Source organism: Rhinoderma darwinii, chromosome 6 (genome assembly GCF_050947455.1).
Source record: "Rhinoderma darwinii isolate aRhiDar2 chromosome 6, aRhiDar2.hap1, whole genome shotgun sequence".
NCBI classification, from domain to species: Eukaryota; Metazoa; Chordata; class Amphibia; order Anura; family Rhinodermatidae; genus Rhinoderma; species Rhinoderma darwinii.
The window spans coordinates 58585237-58606184 of record NC_134692.1 but is presented as its reverse complement, the minus strand read 5'-3'; the positions used below and the strand labels follow the sequence as shown (position 1 = coordinate 58606184).

The 20948-nt window shown below is 42.1% G+C and overlaps 1 protein-coding gene across 3 annotated transcripts in view; it reads right to left on the bottom strand.

Annotated features, from left to right (window-relative positions):
• PARD3B (par-3 family cell polarity regulator beta) overlaps positions 1-20948 on the bottom strand; it is a 1147141-nt gene that overhangs the window by 805003 nt on the left and 321190 nt on the right. For all 3 annotated transcript variants that reach the window (XM_075829835.1, XM_075829836.1, XM_075829837.1), the window contains exons 5-6: positions 12124-12212; positions 907-993 (exon numbers count right to left, since the gene is read on the bottom strand). In XM_075829835.1, coding sequence (XP_075685950.1) covers positions 907-993; positions 12124-12212 — 176 coding nt within the window. The remainder of the gene's footprint in view (positions 1-906; positions 994-12123; positions 12213-20948) is intronic.

Below are 20948 nucleotides of genomic sequence, written 5' to 3'. Positions count from 1 at the left end.
TTACAAAGATGCATTTGTAACAAACGCTTACTTTTTTGTAGTATGCGTTTGTTTCCGTTCTTACTTCTAAAAACATATACCTTTTTTGTTCTTGAGCCAAATCAAGCTTTGTAAAGTCAAGGTTTGTAAAGTCAAAATATAAAGGGAGAAGTAGGGAGTGGCTGCAGTGTTTTCTGGTGCCAGTACTGAGGGGCTTGGCAGGGGGGCACATTTTCGTCTGAATCTGGGTAATTTCCATATATGGTGCCAAAATGTATACGTTTTAAGTAAGCAAAAGTAGGGTTTAAGATTGTATATGTCACCATTTACTTCAATACAACTAAAAACGTATACGTGTGGTAAACATTTTGGAAAAGTACTGCAAAGCATAGTAGACTATACTTTTCAGGACTTGGGGAAAAAAAAGGATACAACCTAAGCACACAAAACGTATGCACAATCTACACTATTAGGGTATCCATCGTGACGATAGAAAACAATATACACGCTGTGGTGCAAGTTTCGGTTTTTTTCATGTCAAAACGTGCAGGTCAGACGTACAGGGAAAATGAGATGTGAACTTAGCCTAATACACAGCTTAAAAAGTCACGCAAAGCCTATATCAGTTTATTTAAGAGCTAAAAAAAAAAAACATTATTAGTTAAGTGTGCAAAACATTATATATTAAAATTATTAATATGCAATGCTGGAGGAATAGTTAACTAAAACAACAAAAATAGAATGCCTTTGTTGGACACCTACTGTCTCCCCACCATGGAAATAGTTCCTTTTTTTTATGCAACATGACTATTTATGACATCCTATATGGCTGAAAGATATTCTTTAATAGTGACGGACTAGTGAAGAAAATCACACATTTCTCTTAATGATACATCGAATAACTCCGGTCCCCAGCTAAAAACTTACCGTCCACTAATAGAAGAATAAAAAGGCACAACGTGAATGCCCAGTGGTCCATCATCCCCTGAAATTTCTACTTTTCTTGTCAACTCACTGTAAAAGAAAAGGGAAAAACATAGGTTTTGTTAAGGTAGGAGCTGCTGAAAATGACTATTATAAAATGTGAGCGGCATTTAGTACATTTTTGAGGCTAATGGTATTACTTGACAGTTCATTGCAGCAAAACTAATAGAGCTCATTGAGCAAAGGGATTGAAATGAAAATTTCTATATAATGGAGAAGCTGGCATGCTTGACCAAGTTTTGATCACCATTCGCGCAAGCAGTTGATGGAGGGTTTCATTATTCACCCCTTCACTTCTGGAAAGGCCAGCAACCTTTTGCTTCAAAAAGAGGTCATGTCAATTTACTAGTGTGTTCAGAAGCTGCTATTAACGTCATTTAATTTGAGGCCTTAATATAGCCTCTCACCCACCCATGTGGCAGAATAAGCCTGCTCAGTCACATAAATTTCACATTATGTGATCAGAATGACAATTATTTTCTACAGCTATGTGCATTCTTGTAGGATAGGTTTGATTGCATAGAGCTAATTTTATGTTTAAGTAAAACATTGAAAACACCTAGGCCATATTAAGAATTTCACTGGAAATTAATGTAGTTACACAATAAAACATGAAAAGTTAAACGAAGTGAATGATTTATTATTTCTTACAAAATGTTTTCATAATCCCACAATTCAACACAAGAGAATAGTTTAATAGTTATAGGGATATTCCCAGAATCGGCAATCACCTCCTATTCACGGGATAGGTGACAATGGTCTAATTGCTGCGGGCACCGCCACTGGAATCCCCATCAATAGCTAAAACGTGGGTCCCAAACTCCCAGATCCTCCTCACTGCTCAGTGAGGAGAGTACTGAAAGGAGCGGCAGGTGAGCATGCGCACTGCCGCTTCATTCAAAGTCTATGGCAATGACGGATACAGCTTAGTACAGTGATCGGCTGTTTCCATCAGTATCATACACATTGAATGAAGCGGCAGTACGCAGGGGCGTAACTAGGAAAGACTGGGCCCCATAGCAAACTTTTGACTGGGGCCCCCCCTCCCCTGGGTGTCACACAACCCCCCCCCCCCTTGTAGATAGTGCCTTTTTTACAGCCCCCCTGTAGATAACGCTATACAGCCCCCCTCTGTAGATAGCGCCATACATCCCCCTGTAGAGAACGCCATACAGCCCCCTGTAGATAAAGCCATACAGCCCCCCTGTAGATAACGCCATAAAGCCCCCTGTAGAGAACGCCATACAGCCCCCCTGTAGACAACGCCATACAGCCCCCCTGTAGATAAAGCCATACAGCCCCCCTGTAGATAACGCCATACAGCCCCCCCTGTAGGGAACGCCATACAGCCCCCCCTGTAGGAAACGCCATACAGCCCCCCCTGTAGGGAACGCCATACAGCCCCCCTGTAGGCAACGCCATAGAGCCCCCCTCTAGAGAACGCCATACAGCCCCCCCTGTAGGGAACGCCATACAGCTCCCCCCCTGTAGGGAATGCCATACAGCCACCCCCCCCTGTAGGGAACGCCATACAGCCACCCCCCCCTGTAGGGAACGCCATACAGCGTCCCCCCTCCCAAAAAAATGTGACCTACAGTGTGTCCTACAAAATACATGTATCCCCTCTCCACAGGATCTCCACAGGATAGGGGATACATGAGTGATCACTGGCAGCGATAGGGAGAACGGGGAACTGAAAGTCCCCCTGAACTTCTCCATGACAAACCTCTGACTTCCGGCGTCTGCGCAGCTCAATAAAAATGAAAGGAGCGCTGGTCACGCATGCGCACAAGCACGACCAGCGCTCCATTCATTTCTACGTAGCTGCCGACACAGACCCCGGAAGTTCGAGGTTTGTGATGGAGAACTTCAGGGGACTTTCAGTCCCCCGTTCTCCCTATCAATGCCAGCGATCACACATGTATCCCCTGTCCTGTGGATAGGGGATACATGTCCTGTGGAGAGGGGATACATGTCCTGTGGAGATCCTGTGGAGAGGGGGATACATGTCCTGTGGAGAGGGGATACATGTCCTGTGGAGATCCTGTGGAGAGGGGGATACATGTCCTGTGGAGAGGGGATACATGTCCTGTGGAGATCCTGTGGAGAGGGGGATACATGTCCTGTGGAGAGGGGATACATGTCCTGTGGAGAGGGGATACATGTCCTGTGGAGAGGGGATACATGTCCTGTGGAGAGGGGATACATGTCCTGTGGAGAGGGGATACATGTCCTGTGGAGAGGGGATACATGTCCTGTGGAGAGGGGATACATGTTCTGTGGAGAGGGGATGCATGTCCCGTGGAGAGGGGGGGGGGGGATACATGTCCTGTGGAGAGGTGATACATGTCCTGTGGAGAGGGGATACATGTTCTGTGGAGAGGGGATACATGTCCTGTGGAGAGGGGATGCATGTCCTGTGGAGAGGGGGGGGATACATGTCCTGTGGAGAGGTGATACATGTCCTGTGGAGAGGAGATACATGTTCTGTGGAGAGGGGATACATGTCCTGTGGAGAGGGGGGGGGATACATGTCCCGTGGAGAGGGGGGGGGATACATGTCCCGTGGAGAGGGGGGGGATACATGTCCTGTGGAGAGGGGGGGGATACATGTCCTGTGGAGAGGGGATACATGTCCTGTGGAGAGGGGATACATGTCCTGTGGAGAGGGGATACATGTCCTGTGGAGAGGGGATACATGTCCTGTGGAGAGGGGATACATGTCCTGTGGAGAGGGGATACACGTCCTGTGGAGAGGGGACACACGTCCTGTGGAGAGGGGATACACGTCCTGTGGAGAGGGGATACATGTCCTGTGGAGAGGGGGGGGATACATGTCCCGTGGAGAGGGGGGGGGATACATGTCCCGTGGAGAGGGGGGGGATACATGTCCTGTGGAGAGGGGGATACATGTCCTGTGGAGAGGGGATACATGTCCTGTGGAGATCCTGTGGAGAGGGGGATACATGTCCTGTGGAGAGGGGATACATGTCCTGTGGAGAGGGGATACATGTCCTGTGGAGAGGGGATACATGTCCTGTGGAGAGGGGATACATGTCCTGTGGAGAGGGGATACATGTCCTGTGGAGAGGGGATACATGTCCTGTGGAGAGGGGATACATGTTCTGTGGAGAGGGGATGCATGTCCCGTGGAGAGGGGGGGGGGGGATACATGTCCTGTGGAGAGGTGATACATGTCCTGTGGAGAGGGGATACATGTTCTGTGGAGAGGGGATACATGTCCTGTGGAGAGGGGATGCATGTCCTGTGGAGAGGGGGGGGATACATGTCCTGTGGAGAGGTGATACATGTCCTGTGGAGAGGAGATACATGTTCTGTGGAGAGGGGATACATGTCCTGTGGAGAGGGGGGGGGATACATGTCCCGTGGAGAGGGGGGGGGATACATGTCCCGTGGAGAGGGGGGGGGATACATGTCCTGTGGAGAGGGGGGGGATACATGTCCTGTGGAGAGGGGGGGGGATACATGTCCTGTGGAGAGGGGATACATGTCCTGTGGAGAGGGGATACATGTCCTGTGGAGAGGGGATACATGTCCTGTGGAGAGGGGATACATGTCCTGTGGAGAGGGGATACATGTCCTGTGGAGAGGGGATACACGTCCTGTGGAGAGGGGACACACGTCCTGTGGAGAGGGGATACACGTCCTGTGGAGAGGGGATACACGTCCTGTGGAGAGGGGATACACGTCCTGTGGAGAGGGGATACATGTCCTGTGGAGAGGGGATACATGTCCTGTGGAGAGGGGATACATGTCCTGTGGAGAGGGGATACATGTCCTGTGGAGAGGGGATACATGTCCTGTGGAGAGGGGATACATGTCATGTGGAGAGGGGATACACTTCCTGTGGAGAGGGGATACATGTCCCGTGGAGAGGGGATACATTTCTTTTGCTCTATTTTGCGCCTTCAGGACCAGACACCGTTTAGCCATTTTTAGCACGTGTTCGTTAAATGGCTATAACTTTTTTATTTGTTGGGCTAACGACGTGATTTTTGCGACGTTTTTTCCGCAGACAATGCAGGTTTCATTTTTTTATCGTTTTTATACACACCTTTTTTGCTATTTTAGAATTTTTATTGATAAAGTTTGAAAATAATAGTAAAAAAATAAGCTTTTTTACATTTCAGCAATTTTTTGTTTTTTGGTAACAACATAGTTTTACCCTAAAATAGACCTTTTATTTGTGATCGTCATTGTCCACCGTAAATTTTAATATATTACATGTTTATATTAGGGTAATTGGGTCAGCGCCAGCGTTACAACAATGATTGGCAGGGGGAACGTTTTTTTTGGGGGTGGGTATTTTATGTGTATTTATTATTTCATTTTTTTTGCACTTTATTATTTTTTTATTACTATGGTCTGTCCCCCAAAGGTCAAAGAAGACCTTTGGGGAACTTTATATATTTTTTTTCTTTCTTTTACACCATATTTTTCCACTGTAACTGGAGCTGCACAGCAGCCCCAGTTACAGGGGAAATCAGCCCTCTCATAGTGATGATTGTCACTAATAGGGCTGTGCTGGGTCTAGTTAGACCCAGCAACAGTCTGCCACTAACGGCACCCGGCGATCATGTGACCAGTCACATGATCACCGGGAGGAATAGAGACAGCGCCGCTGCTGCTGTCTCTATTCCTGTACACAGCGCGCATTCAGCGCTGTGTACAAGTGATCAGAGAAGACAGAAGCAGCGAAAGCTGCTTCTATCCTCTCCTCAGGGTCTCCGGCAGTCACTGACAGCCGGAGACCCGACATTCAGCTGCCCGATCGCGCGGGCAGCAAGTTAAAACCCGAGCCGTAGAAAGTCTATGGCTCGGGTTTTAAGGACCCGTTCCTGACCGCTGGCCGTAAAAATACAGCCAGAGGTCGGGAACCAGTTAATGGCAGAGCGGGGAGATACCTCCCTGCTCTGCCGTAGTGTTCAGTGGCGTCCCGCTGTAGCAGCCATAGCGGCTGCTAGCGGAGCCTCCGGCCATGGTGGGGGCCCGTGCCGGCGGGCGACACGGGCCCCCTCATGCCGCAGGCCCAGTAGCAGCCGCTACTGCTGCTACGGCGGTAGTTACGCCACTGGCAGTACGCATGCTAGAACACCGCTCCATTTAAGCTCTCTCTCATTGCATGGAGTTTAAGACCCCTGTTCTCATCATGATTGGCGTCACCGATCATGTCACCTATCCTGTTCATAAGAGATAATTGTTAATTCTAGCACAACCCTTTTAAATTGTATTTTTCAGGTTTCGTTTAGGGGGACACCAATAGCTTAACATTTTATAGTAATTTGCACCAGCAGATCAGTCGTTTAACTCTTTGGGAATGCTACATTAGAGTACTCTACCTGGGTATTTTAAACAACTTATATGATCTTATAATTTAAAAAAAAAAAAAATCACATAAAAACAACAACTTAGTAATGTACACTCTGTATTAAATTTCCCCCAGTGAACCATTGTAAACATGTTGTCTATATGATGAACCCATGAAGTAATTGTCATGCAACTGTTTTGTCCATGACAGCGGCGTTGTTAGGGTCTTAAAAGATCAGGGGCACAAACTCCGAGACATATATTTACCCCCCCCCCCCCTCGAAAAAAAAACCTATTTTTTTATACATATATCGGAGATAGCATATCTATAAGACTAAGGCTCCTATAGCTACGTCGCTGGATAAAATTGGATGCACTGTCTCAGCAGACAGTATCACAGATGATAGACTTAGGGCTCATTCAGACGAGCATGAATCTCGTCCGTGTGCTGTGCATTGAAATAACGCACAGTACACGGACCCGTTGATTTCAATGGAGCTATTGACACATGCGTGAGTTTTCACGCAGAGAGACTGCGTTGCCTGGAAATCACTTCATGTCCTATATTAGTGTGTTCACGCACCTAGTCGCCCATAACGGAATGACCCGACACAGATCTGAATAAGGCCTTACACAAATTTTTTTCCAAAGCTGGTCATTTTGCGCCACTTATCTTTGAATATCTTGAACCAAGAGAAAAGGGAAGGAGTTTTCCCACGAGGGACATTTATGACATATTCACTGGATATGTCAAAAATGTAAGATAGAAGCGGGTCCCAACTCTGGGACCAGCACCTATCTCTTGGACGGGGGCCCCCTAAACCCTGTTCGAGCATTTTGTGCTCACGCTGACTCCCGGCCACTTCCTGATTACATGGTTAGGAGTTACGGAAACCGCGTAACTCGCTGAGCTACACTGTTTCCCTAACTCCCATAGTAGTGAATGGAAGTTATGGAAGCAGTGTAGCATGCGAGCTAAGCTGTTTCCGTAACTGCCATTCAGTTCTATGGGGCTTACGGAAACAGTGTAGCTCAGCGAGCTACGCGGTTTTCTCTTTCATGGTCGGAAATAAGCCGGAACACTAAGAGGTAGAATGGGGTTTAGGGGCCCCGTTCTATAGATAAGTACGGGTCCCAGGGGTGGGATTTTTACTAAAGCAACTGCCTATTTAGGGACAGGCAGCAGCTTATTCAGTACTTTCAGACACTTTACTTACTGTGTCAGAAGAGAAGTTGCTTGCTCCCCCTCCAGTTCAGGCCTTGTCGTCCCATGACCAGGCCTCAGCTCCCGGCCGTGAATCCAACACAGCAAGTCAGTCTTCCAGGCTAAGAGGGCAGCTGGCTCAGGGAACTGCTGCCGCTACCGCATTATGAATCGTGACCCGACTCTGACCCGGCTATTACGTTGAGGAAGAGGTGGAGGCCACTAAAAGAGGGGGCACGTGAGGGTAAGGGCGGGCGGGGCTCAAGGGGGGCAGGGCGGGCGGGCTTCATTGGCAGCAGTCATTTGCGGGAGGGGGGTCGGGCCCCCATGACTATAATTTTGTCAAAAAACATGGGCCCCTGCAATGTGAAACTGGTAGGGCAGAGAGGATATAATTAACGGCGAGCCATCGTCACGCGGTGGCAGCGGCTAGCGGGCCCCCCTTTTAGTTACATTTGGTATGGGCCCCTGACAGCAGTACTACAAGTACTGCCCTGATAGAAGCCCTGCCTGTATCTAAGCCTACTATGTGGTAAGCTGAGATACAGGGCCCATCAGACAGGATTAGACATGGGCCATGTATCTAAGAATACCATGTGGTAGGCTTAGATACAGGGTCCATGTGTGATACTGTCTGTCAGACCCTGTATCTAAGTCTACCACAAAGTAGGCTTAGATACAGGACCCCAGCAGACCGCAACGTTACACTTACCCTCCTCTTCGGCTCCGGGTGCAGCGGATGTCCCAACACCATCTACCTTCGTGACATCATCAGCGGCGCACAGCGTCGTGACGTCATGATGCGAAGCGAGAAGACGTCAGGACTTCCACTGCACTCGGGAAGGAAGATGGGTAAGTATGTGTAATTACTATAGTAACAGGGGCCCGTGCATTTTATTACATAGGCCCCAGTTACTATAGTAACCTTTATAGATGTGGCCGCGGCCTGGTCGCAATTGCAACCCGAATGCGGCCGGGGATCCGGAGCATCGGGCAAAAGACCCGAAGGCCCAGTGCTAGCGATGACCCTGGTCCATGGTCTGGTGCTGTATGAACTCTTGAACACACCTAGAGCCTTCAGGACATGTGCAGATACATATATATATATATATAACCCCAGGCTACGGTCAATGTGGTAACGTGATGTCAGGTGACTGCATGGACGTTAAGTAATCCGGACCTCATGAATATTGATTGATCTGGACGATACTTAGCACACAGCTGCATTGTTTACATACAGCCAAAATGATCCTACCGCATTGAACTAATGCATATTTAATACAGAACGTATAGTTCTTTTTTATTTCCTACTATTTCTACAACTAAAAATGCCTCTCTCCAGGAAAACCCCATTAATGAGCTGCAGAAAGTCTCGCAGTTAAATAGGTTGTTTAGGATTAATGGGGCTTAACTGCAATACAAGACACAGACCAGGACAGATGTGGTTCTGTTGCTGGAAAAAAAAAAGGAGACTCTATTCTATTTCTGGACACCCCCTTTAAGGAAAAATAATTAAAGTTAGCCTCCAGTTATTATACTCTCAAGCCGGAACTAACATTGGGCATGGAGAGACTCTCCTGTATGTTGGGTGTAACAGTTACCGTGGCAACTGCACGATGCTCGGAGATTATCGTGCATTGGTCCAATTCTAATTTATTCCACCCCAAGCGAATTACTCTCCGGGCATCATATGGCTGCCAATGAAACTAATGCCCAGCGTGCAGGATCAGTATAACTGAAGGGACACTTTAACATACTGTCATATCAAAAGAAGTTCAGCCTGCTACATCTAACAAAGTAAGCCTTGCTACATCTGGAAAGCTCAGCCCCACGACATACATAAATACACACAGCTGAGACCCGGGTATACAAATTAAATACTGGAGAGACACTGGGTAAAGGTTAAAGATGCCACTGCAGGTGTTTATAAGGCTCTGTTCACACCCTGTTTGTGCCCTATGTATAGAAATATTTCCATATGCAGGTAATGGCAAAAAAAATAAAAAATCCCACTGCAGAAAGACTAGCCAGCTCAAGTGATCTCACGTTTGCACAGGAGGGAAGGATAACTGGCTTTTTAGGTAGCTGATATTTAGAATTTATTGTTGTAAAGGGCAGGAAACTGTCATTGTGTCTTTGAAGGTCAACCCAATAAGGCTGGGGAGATTTAAAAACATTTAACTTTTAATACTCTTCTGGTTTTCAGAAATGAGGCAGATTTTCTTTGAATGCAGGTGCCAGTGTCATATAGCTACAAATATATATATTTCAAAAAATATTCACAAAGTGGACAACAATATGATTGTAGCATTCAAAATACATGATACCACAATTTACAGGTGGGGAAATATACAAGAACAACAATTGCTCCTATCACTTTATATTGTATGCAAGTTAGTTCTTCCAGGAGAAGAAAAACAATCTCTCTAGTGCCATCTAATGGAGGTAGCTTCTCTGTAAGTCAATGTCAGACCCGTAGAAGAGCCAATTCAGTCTCCTCCAAAAGGGAGAGAAATCCATCTGTAAACAGCTGTTCCGGGGTTTTTGCTACTCGTCAGTACAGAGCAGCACCGAGATACTATGGGTACGAGACTAATGTTTTGCCTATGATACAGCCTTTCAGTTTGGTTTTCTGACTGATGTTGTTGACTTATATTTGATGAATTAGGTTTCCCTAGAAATGCTCAGGTTGTTTTTAACGCACACCATACTTCATCTTCTGTCCCCACAGCTAGGAAAAGACTTTCTTCCCAAAACATTGGTTCAACAGGATTGGACTTTACTGCTATCCCAGGTCCGACATCTCGATCGTAGCCGGCACCGTGATAGACTTAGGTTATGGTTTTTTTTCTCCATTGACCTCCTTTTTATCTACATTTTCCCCTCCCCTACACCCACGTAAATATCTTTTCAATAAAATGTCAGAACAGTGTTCATTCTTGCCTCAGGGAAATAATGACAAAATCTTTAGAAATAACTGAATTCAAATGTCACTAACATGATGAAATGTTGGTGTTTGCCATAAAAAGTAAACTAACCTCAATTATTTCCAGCATGAGAAATAGAAATACAAGGCAAGTCAGAAATCGCTTAAATAACTTTAAGACATGCGGTGATTGGTTGCTATAGGCAACAAAGAGTTTTGATTTTGGACTGTTTTCATGAATCTCTTTGCGAATATTGATATAATTAATATTAGATGTTAGACCAAAGGGTGTATCCTATGAGACCCTTTATGTTCCTTACCCCTTTGCAATTTAAAAAGATTAAAATTGAAAAGGGGGTTAAATTCTTGACTTGTAACTCATCCAGTAGACAGTGGAGTAATCGATGCTATGAATGTAAATGATACCCTGTTCATGCAGGTGGAGAGAGTTAAAAACACTCTACTTATGATATCACATTACATTGTATATCATTTTACCTGCCAGTGTATCATCCTTATTATTTCCTTTATGACTATTATTAATAATGTCACCAATAATGACACCAGTACATTTGGAAAACAGAGTGCATGCAGCATTACATGCCATATTATGAAGGCATTCTCTTTGAGAATTTTTGGCCTCACAAGGGCACCATATGGCGGCTCACAGAGTGCCTACATCTCACCGCACATGGTCCGTGCACAAGGCGATGTCGTGTTCACGAGCCCTCACCCTAAAATACTGTTTTGTCGTTTAAGGGTATGTTCACACGCATTCACCAAAAACGTCTGAAAATACGCAGCTGTTTTCAGGCGAAAACAGCTCCTTATTTTCAGACGTTTTTGTAGCAACTCGCGTTTTACGCGGCATATTTTACGGCCGTTCTTGGAGCTGTTTTTCAATGGAGTCAATGAAAAACGTCTCCAAAAACGTCCCAAGAAGTGACATGCACTTCTTTTTCGTGGGCGTCTTTTTACGCGCCGTATTTTGACGGTGACGCATAAAATTACACCTCGTGGGAACAGAACAACGTAAAACCCATTGCAAGCAATGGGCAGATGTTTGTAGGCGTAATGGAGCCATTTGTTCCGGTGTAATTCGAGGCGTAAAACGCCCGAATTACGTCTGAAAACACTGCGTGTGAACATACCCTAACATTAATACACCAGTTATGTTGTTTGTTCTTCATAAAGAGGAATGGAAAAATCGCTGAAAACACGTATTGAAGAGAAGACTCTACATAGAATCAAAGCCTTAGGGTTTACACAACTGTTAACAAGCAGATGTACAAGTAGCTTCAGATTTCCACAGTATAGACTTTATAAATGTATCTTTTGCTTTTTTTATGAATTCTAATCTGTTTTCAGCGCCCATCTAGGCATAATAACTGTAATAATAGTTAATAGTGACTGTAAACCAAATGTGTTGAACACGTCACCTGGGAGCTACAAATGTAAGGAAAGTCTATAATCATCATTGACATGCATGAAAGTAAAGCCATATGGTTTACTTAGGTATATTCCTAAAACAAATCCATTATTTACTTTAAGCTCAATAGGGCCATATGGCAATGCACTGCAAGGCTTCTGCAATCTGAGAACACAATACACAGGAAAATAAATATTTCTCCTCCGGTTTCAAACAACTCAGCACTCCCAGCAATATTACTGGGAAAATACAATTTCAATTGTAAAATATTACCTGTTCATGAATTTAGAATTCTGTAATCTCAAATGTTCATCTTGCCAAGAAAGATCTCGTTGGTCTTCAGTATGTACAGCAGATCGCCCCTGAAAAATTGGAGTGGTGTATTATATAAGTCATTAAACATGTCTAGAACATTTATGTGCCAACAATTTACATTACATGACCATTTTCTGCTCTTTAAACCCAATATAGAGAGTGGTTCAGATGTATTTTAAGATAAAGTCAAGTTTACATAAAAAATTAGCATGTTAGGATATCACTGTGTGGGTGACAAATAGATCTACATGCAGCAACAGGTATGAAATGTCATTCCTTATAGTACATCCTACTTCATTTTCTTCGGCAAATATTTAGCATTCTTCGTGCTTAAATGAATGTTGGTTGTTCTAGAAGAGAAGATTGAGTATTTCATTGTCGGATATAACCCAACCTGATCCGTGAAGAAAATCTTTTTAGAAATAAATATATATATATATATATATACACACATATATAAATAAACACACGTACATACTACGCATTCAGATCGGAATGTATGAAGATGAACGCTCGATTAATACAATATTTTGTCCCCATACATTTGCATCTTGTCAGCAGCACACCCCCGTTTTCGCGAGATGTGTTAGCAACAATCAACCATTGAGTCGCATAAAAGATCTGATCAGTCCGATGAGACTTGCATTTTTTTCCGTCTGATCACTGCCCTGTTTACACAGGGCAATGATTGGGAATGATCATTCGTACGAGCAATCGTTTGCTCGATCATTGGCCCGTGTAAAAGGGCCTTAACTGTCTACTCTGAGTGATTCATTGATTAATAATCCTAATCACTTATTTCTCGTAAATGAAAGACTATCAGTAGTGGCACACAATATACTAAAAGGAAAATAATTTATCTGCCAATAAATTAAGCATTATCCGTTTTATCCATTTTGTCTGATTAAGGAGGAGTTATCCCCAAAACAGTGAAGGGAACTGACAGCAGGTGATGCATTAGCTTTAATGTACTTCACTCAGACCCCCATGACACTAATGTAAACACTACCAAATCCATAAAAGACATTCAGTTTGAAGAGGTCACTTCTGAGATGTCTGCAACTGGAAGTGCAACTATCCAGATGGCATGAGGACAAAATCATTGAATCAGACACTTCGTATTTGACTTCCTTTTACTAAATTGCAGAGTTGCAGACAGAGACTTAATTTGGCATCTGCAATAAGCGTTCATAATCCAATAACAGTCTTCGCACCATGATTATTGATAGCATGTAATAAAGGGAAGTACACACTCTGCAGATTTGCTGCAGAAATTTCTGCAACTGAAAATCAGTTTTATGCAAGAGGTTGTTTCTGCAGCAAGTGCAAAATTTCTGCAAATACCATTCAGATAAATGGAAAAAAATTTCAGTTGCAGAAGTGTCTGCAACAAATCTGCTGCGTGTGAATTTACCATTAGGGTATGTTCACACGGCTTACTTTCAGCCGTTTATCGGGCCATAAACGCCTCGAAAAACGGAAGCTGAACGCCTACAAACATCCACCCATTGATTTAAATTCTAAAAACAGTGTTCCGTTCCGACAAGGTGTTTTTTTACGCAGCCGTTTGAAAAAATGGCACGTAAAAAAAACGCCCCATAAAAAGAAGTGCATGTCATTTCTTGAGTCGTTTTTGGAGCCGTTTTTCATTGTGTCAATAGAAACACAGCTCCAAAAACAGATGTAAAAACCACACAAAAAAAAACGTTTCATGCTTAAAAAACAGCTGCAAATCATAGGCTGTTTTCGCTTCAAAATTATATTCAATGTCAATTTATCTTGCATTTCTGTCTCAGAATTGTATCTGACAATATTATAAAAACAAACACCAAAATCTGCTGCATATAATCCACAATGTTTATAAATAAACACGTTTAAAAAAAAAAAAAAAAAAGAGTTAAATCTGCGTAAAAAAAATACAGCCTCATCCTCTGATTTACAGGATGCTTTAAAGAGGTTCTGTCACCACATTATAAATGCCCTATCTTCTACATTATATGATTGGCGCTGTAATGTAGATCACAGCAGTGTTTTTTATTTAGAAAAACGATCATTTTTGATGGAGTTACGACCTATTTTAGCTTTATGCTAATGAGTTTCTTAATGCCCAACTGGGCGTGTTTTACTTTTTGAGGTCGTAACTCTGTTAAAAATGATCGTTTTTTTAAATAAAAAACACTGCTGTGATCTACATTACAGCGCCGATCACAAAATGTATAAGATATGCCACTTATAATGTGGTGACAGGGCCTCTTTAAAGGCAGAATTCCTATGTCAAGCACAACCTTTTCAGGCCCTACACTAGGAATAAAATATTGTATTTGTATGGAGTTTTCCTATAAAGTGAACCTTTAATGAAAAAGAAGAAAAAAATAAATTGAAATCCATCCTTAGGCAGCTGTAAATGTGTATCAGACATATATCAGCCAGAAATGTCGTGTTGAAAAGGAGAACTACAGGAGAGCTGCTTGAAAGTGAGGAATGGGTTTATTACTTTTACCTAATAAGATATATTACAAAGATTCATAGATAGAAAAACATATACATGTATATTTTTTTTGCGTACCGAGCTATGTGTTTCATTACAGGAAAAATAAATATCTAGACGGCTACCTGCAAAATGTATGTCACAAGGACACACTTTTGGCATACATTTGCCCCATAGAAGGGTAGAACAATTTTGCAATATTTATATAGCACACAAGAAGTGAAAATTGTTTTAGCAGTTTAAACAGTTACATTGTTGAAATAATAATGAAGAATTCACTGTAGAAGGCTATAGTCACATCAATTGCTATGAATGGCATAAGTGATTCCGTACACATTCTGCACAGCATTCTGCCATTCACTGCCATTAAAATAGAAATTTTTTATGCTAATGCGAGTCAAATATTTGATCAATTTAAACGAAGTATTCTGTACAATTATATAATGTGACACTGAAATAGTACAAACACCTTTCAACTGCAACTTGTTACATATTATCAAATACACTTTAATGTTTTGCTTTTTATACAAATATAAACTGGGAAATCTTTAAATAAAAAATAGGCAAACATTCAAATGCTGTCTTCTTTAATTCAATACATAAAAATTATTTAGAAATATGCGTAAACATTGCTATTAAAAATTAATGTGCAATCTAACCGACTTCTGTATCTGCCAGGAAATAAAATCCGGAATCAGGTTGCAAAGAAATAAAGTAGCAATTTCTAATTTTGTGGACTCATTTCAATGGATACAAAATATTCTTGCGAGTGTGGAACTATATAGTATATCTCCATATTAGAAATGAACAATATAATAAGGCCTCCTGAAATTAATGGTTCTCAATTGGTCACTGGTTTAATCACTTAAAGTAGCTTTATGCCATTCATTGCGGTACCGAAGAACTGAATTTATAAAATTGAACATCTCAAAGGGCTTTTAAACTAAACTCCCACATTGTCCTCTCAATGATTCCACTAAGATATTGACAGAGAATAATGTGCAAGCACTACAGCTGTTAGCTACCAAATAATGAACATAACTGGCTAAATTGAATGGCTAAGGGTAAAGTCATGGACCTGCATGTCTGTTCTTCAAAAAAAAAAGGTATTTTTTTAAAATCTGCCCATTTAAGCAATTTGCAGAAAAGTATGCTGTAAAATATTTTCACGGTGATTTGTAGTATAATGCGTTAGATAGGAAAATGGCTTAATAGACCTTACATATCACATGAACACTATGTCTTACAAAATCATGCCTGGACATGTTTTCCATTCATTTAGCCTGATATGTTATATTATTTCTGTATTACACCATAATTCAAAAACTGAAGGAAAAACAATAATTGGGCTGTTTTGTGGGTGATGAGAAGCAGGGGTTATTTAATTGCCAAAAGCTTTCTTTGTAGAGTACTTGGTTTAGATTACAATGATAAACCTATCACAAGGTCCCTTCTGTCCATACAGCCCATGTTTGGGAATTCTCGTTGATCCTCTTGGAAACAAACTGACCTAACAGATGTCTAGAAACACAGAACACAAAATAATGATACTACCCTTCAAAAATTCAAGCAAAGATATACCATGCTGCGGATTCTATGCTTATGTTAAAAGGTACTGCATGTTTAAAGAGGCTCTGTCACCAGATTATGAGTGCCCTATCTCCTACATAATCTGATTGGCGCTGTAATGTAGATCACAGCAGAGGTTTTTATTTTGAAAAACGATCATTTTTGAGCAAGTTATGAGCTAGTTTTGATTTATGCTAATGAGTCTCAATGGACAACTGGGCGTGTTTTTACTTTTTACCAACTGGGTGTTGTACAGAGGAGTGTATGAGGCTGACCAATCAGTTACCAATCAGCGTCATACACTTCTCATTGTTCCAGCCCAGCATGATCCACAGCCCAGTGTGATTGTGCAGTAAAAGAAGTAAACACGCCCAGTTGGAAATAAGAGAAAACACGCCCAGTTGTGCATTAGAAAGGCTCATTTGCATAAATATAAAATTACTCATAAGTTAGCCAAAAATGATCGTTTTAAAAAAAAACAAAAAAACGTTACTGTTATCTACATTGCAGCGCCGATCACATGCAATAGGAGATAGGGATTTGATCATCTGGTGACAGAGCCTCTTTAAGTCACAGGTTTCAAGTCAAGTTAATATATGGAGGAGGCATTATTTTGCTATACTTGTACCAGTAGGTTTTGCTCTGACAAATATCTTTTATACTCAACAGCAGCAGAAGAGGTTTAAAGGAGTTTTCCCATGAGGGACATTTATGACATATCCACAGGATATGTCAAAAAATGTCAGATAGATGCAGATCCCACCTCTGGGACCAGCACCTATCTCTAGAATGGGCTCCTAAACCCTGTTCTACCTCTTTGTGTTCCGGCTGATTTCTGACCACGAAGGAGAAAACAGCGCAGCTTGCTGAGCTACGTAGTTCCTGTAAGCCCCATAGAACAGAGTGGTAGTTACGGAACCAGCGTAACTCACATTATACGCTGCTTTCGTAACTGGTATTCACTAGTATGAAGGATACGGAAACAGCATAGTTCAGCGACTTACGCTGTTTCCATAACTCCTGACCATGTAATCAAGAAGTGGCCAGGAGTCAGCGTGAGCACAAAAAGCTAAAAAGCAAGAAGCCAGAGGTGGGACCGGCATCTATCTGACATTTATGACATATCCTGTGGATATGTCATAAATGTCCCTCATTGGAAAACCCCTTTAAGGAGAGAAGGGCAATATATAGACCCAATTAATAAAGTAGTTCAGTTCTCAAGATCTACAAAGCTTTTCGTTAATAGCTCTAAAAAAAAATTACCAAAAAATACCTAAAATCAAGTTCCAATCTTATTACAATTTACTCAGACCAGATTAAAATTTGGTGAATGGTTACCAAACAACAGTATTTCCAGGACATCATACTGACATGTAGAGACTGCATCTGGCACTTTTAATATTTCCGTACCTACAGAATCTATACTAGTTTACACATATAGGAGGGTCTGTACTGGAGCTGTTCTAAGGGTATATTGACACACGGCAGATTTGTTGCAGAAATGTCTGCAACCCTCCCATTCATCTGTATGGGGCTTGCAGAAATTCATGCACAAGCTGCAGAAACAAGCCCATTTAGATGTGTGCCATGGATTTTTCAGTTGGGGCAATATTTGCAACAGATCCGCCATGTGTGAATATGCCCTAAAATCGATTTCAACAGATATGTCTAGAATAAGATGAAAGTAAGGATATTGAAATGCTATATTCTATGAATTGCCTAGCAAGGGAAATGTAGTGTAAAAGACTTATGTACCACCTTACATAAAGTAAAGGGTTAGTCTATTGTATATCTACTGCTCCACTGGCAGAACATAGGCTTTCCTAAATGGCATTACCTACTTTGGCACTGGGTTTGAAGGGCAATAGTGGGTAAACCGCATTCCCTACCACTGTTTTAGCCTGATATTGGTTTAATCCCACTTAAAAAAATAATAATAAAGGTTACATCCGGGAACTACTGTAGTAGTCATGAACTACCTTAATATATTCATGCTGATTCACCAAAGGTAACCTACTTTAAAAAGCAAAGACCAGGTCTAAATGGGCTGTAAATACCCTTTTCTCAGATTATTTTTTTCTTAATTTCTCATAAATTACATAAAATAGGAATATTAGTATTCTGAATACCGTACATCAATAATAAAAAAAAATATATGAGAAACACATTGTGTCTATAGAGAACATTAACATCAGAATATCTTTAAGATTCTCCTAGTAAGGGGTTAAAAAGTGAAAACGTAAATGGTGTATGTGAAAACCGGATGGTGGTTTGAAGATATGAATCAGCCCTCTCAGTGGGGTACAGCTTTCTGAAAGTTTAGAAAATCAAAGGCTCTACACTGGGCAAGTACTATTAATCAACGTGCCTAATGAAGCAAGTTATTCTGAATAATTCAAGACCAGAAGTATTAACATTTATTTAATTCTGCCCATATCGGAGCACTTCTCTAGTAAGGTTACCAAGAGACAAATTTCCTCCATGGTGGTCTGGTATGGGTCAGTGGGCTGGAGTTTAAAAGCACCAATGTTCATAATTGTCATCCCAAGCAAATTCAAATGTATTTCAGAAATGGAAGTGTTATACTACACTATTAACTATTATAGTCCAGTGAATTAGATGCCATGTACAACCGTTATATTCACAAGGAAATAGGAATCCTTGTAAAAAAACAAACAAAATCACAACCACTTACAGATTACATATCAGCATAAAGATACATAGGGTTTCCATTAGGCTAATGAAAGAGTTTATCTAGATGCTATAAAGCAACTACATGTGGACACCAAACAGGATACAGACATGAATGGTCATTGATAATACATTTGCACTTCAGTCATGAAAAGCCCAATTATGTCTCGATTCAATTTCCCTATTGAGCATTTATTTGCCTCTCCTTCCTCCTTTAATTTTCTAATCAGAATTTCTCATTTAGGGGTTTTGTCCTTAAGTTATATAGAGCCAAGTATTGTATTTTATACGGATTAAAACCAAAACATATACGATCAATTTCAGCTCAGATTCAACAATTCATTCCATGCATATAATAACCGACTATTCCATCATGTACTCCCATCTTTCGAAGGCTGGTGAACATTGCCTGAAATGAGGTAAAAACAGGGGCGTAATCAGGAAAGACTGGGCCCCATAGCAAACTTTTGACTGGGGCCCCCCTTCCGCTGGGTAACACACAACCCCCCCTTGTAAATAGTGCCTCCCTATAGATTCCAACCACACAGCGCCCCCCAATAGATAGCACCATACACAGCCCCCTGTAGATAGTGCCATAAACAGCCCTCTGTAGATAACGCCTTACAGGCCCCCTGTAGATAACGTCTGACAGCCCCAAATCCCCCCTGTAGATAACGCCATACAGCCCCCGTTGTAGATAACACCATACAGCCCCCCGTGTAGATAACGCCATACAGCCCCCCGTGTAGATAACCTCTTACAGCGGGTGAATCGGGTCTGTGAAAACGGACCGGATTCTCTGATCCGTGGAAAGATAGGACATGTCTTATCTTTCCACGGATCACTGACGGGACTCGGCCGGGGCACACGGTCATGTGCATAAGACAAATATATGCACTTCAATACTCCTACAGATTACGGAGACCATTCAACAGTATACTTTAAAGAAGTTATTTTAGGGGGAATCACTGAGCATTCTTTAAATGGAATCAATAATGTGTCCAGCTGAGATAGGGAAGTACAGATATTTGGAATATGATGGGTTCACACTGTGCATTTTTTGTTGAGTTTTTTAACATGCATTTTTTTGCTTTGATAGATAAATTCCCATGTCTCTCAATGGAAGTTTATCAACCAAATCATAAAAATGCATGTTACAAATGCAACAAAAACGCACAGTGTGAACCCAGCCTAAAATGAGTTAATTGTACTACCTCTCTTCTGGATTACCATTGACTTGAAAAATACATTGCAACTAATACCGGAGATCCTCTAGGGGCGGGGCCGGCGTCCACTGCTCTTGTAGGGGCCCACTCGGCCGCTGGCTGCTTTACGCCGCCCACCTGCTTAAATTAACTGTAGCCGTCCATGGTGTGTGGCGGAAGATTGCCGAGGAGCAGAGCGGAGACCCCGCCTCTCGCATCCATAATAACCTAGCGTTGCGGCGCTATGTTATTTTGGATTCGAATGGCGCCAAGTACCAGTGAGAAGACAATGACGGGAGTCGGGACCGTTCAGCTCATCGTGGGACCGTGTTAGGTGAGTTTGTTTTAATTATTTTTATTGGAGCAAAGGCACCAAACTGGCCGGAGACACAAACCTGTGATCTAAACATAAACTGGGGCAGGGCAGAAACTGGGGAAACTTGACTTGACTTTTACATGGGAGAACAACGGACTAACTTCTATATGGGGGCATGTATGTAAGTAGCAAGCTTAGATGCAGGGCCCCAGCAGACTGTAATCTTATACTGTATAAGATTTCTGTCTGCTGGGGGCCCTGTATCTAAGCCTACCTTGTAGTAGGCTTATATACATGGTCTAGACAGTATCACACATTGGCCCTGTATCTAAGCCTACCACATATGTTAGTAATTTTTTTTGTGTTTTTGTTTTTTTACAGGTTCGGTCGTTGGATTCGAGGATTACTTCGATGACGGCTTTTTTTATTTTCAATAAAATTGTTAACGAGTATTGTGTGTTTTTTTTATTTCAATAATATTTTTTTTCTCTGTCCTTGTATTTTCTTTTAAACT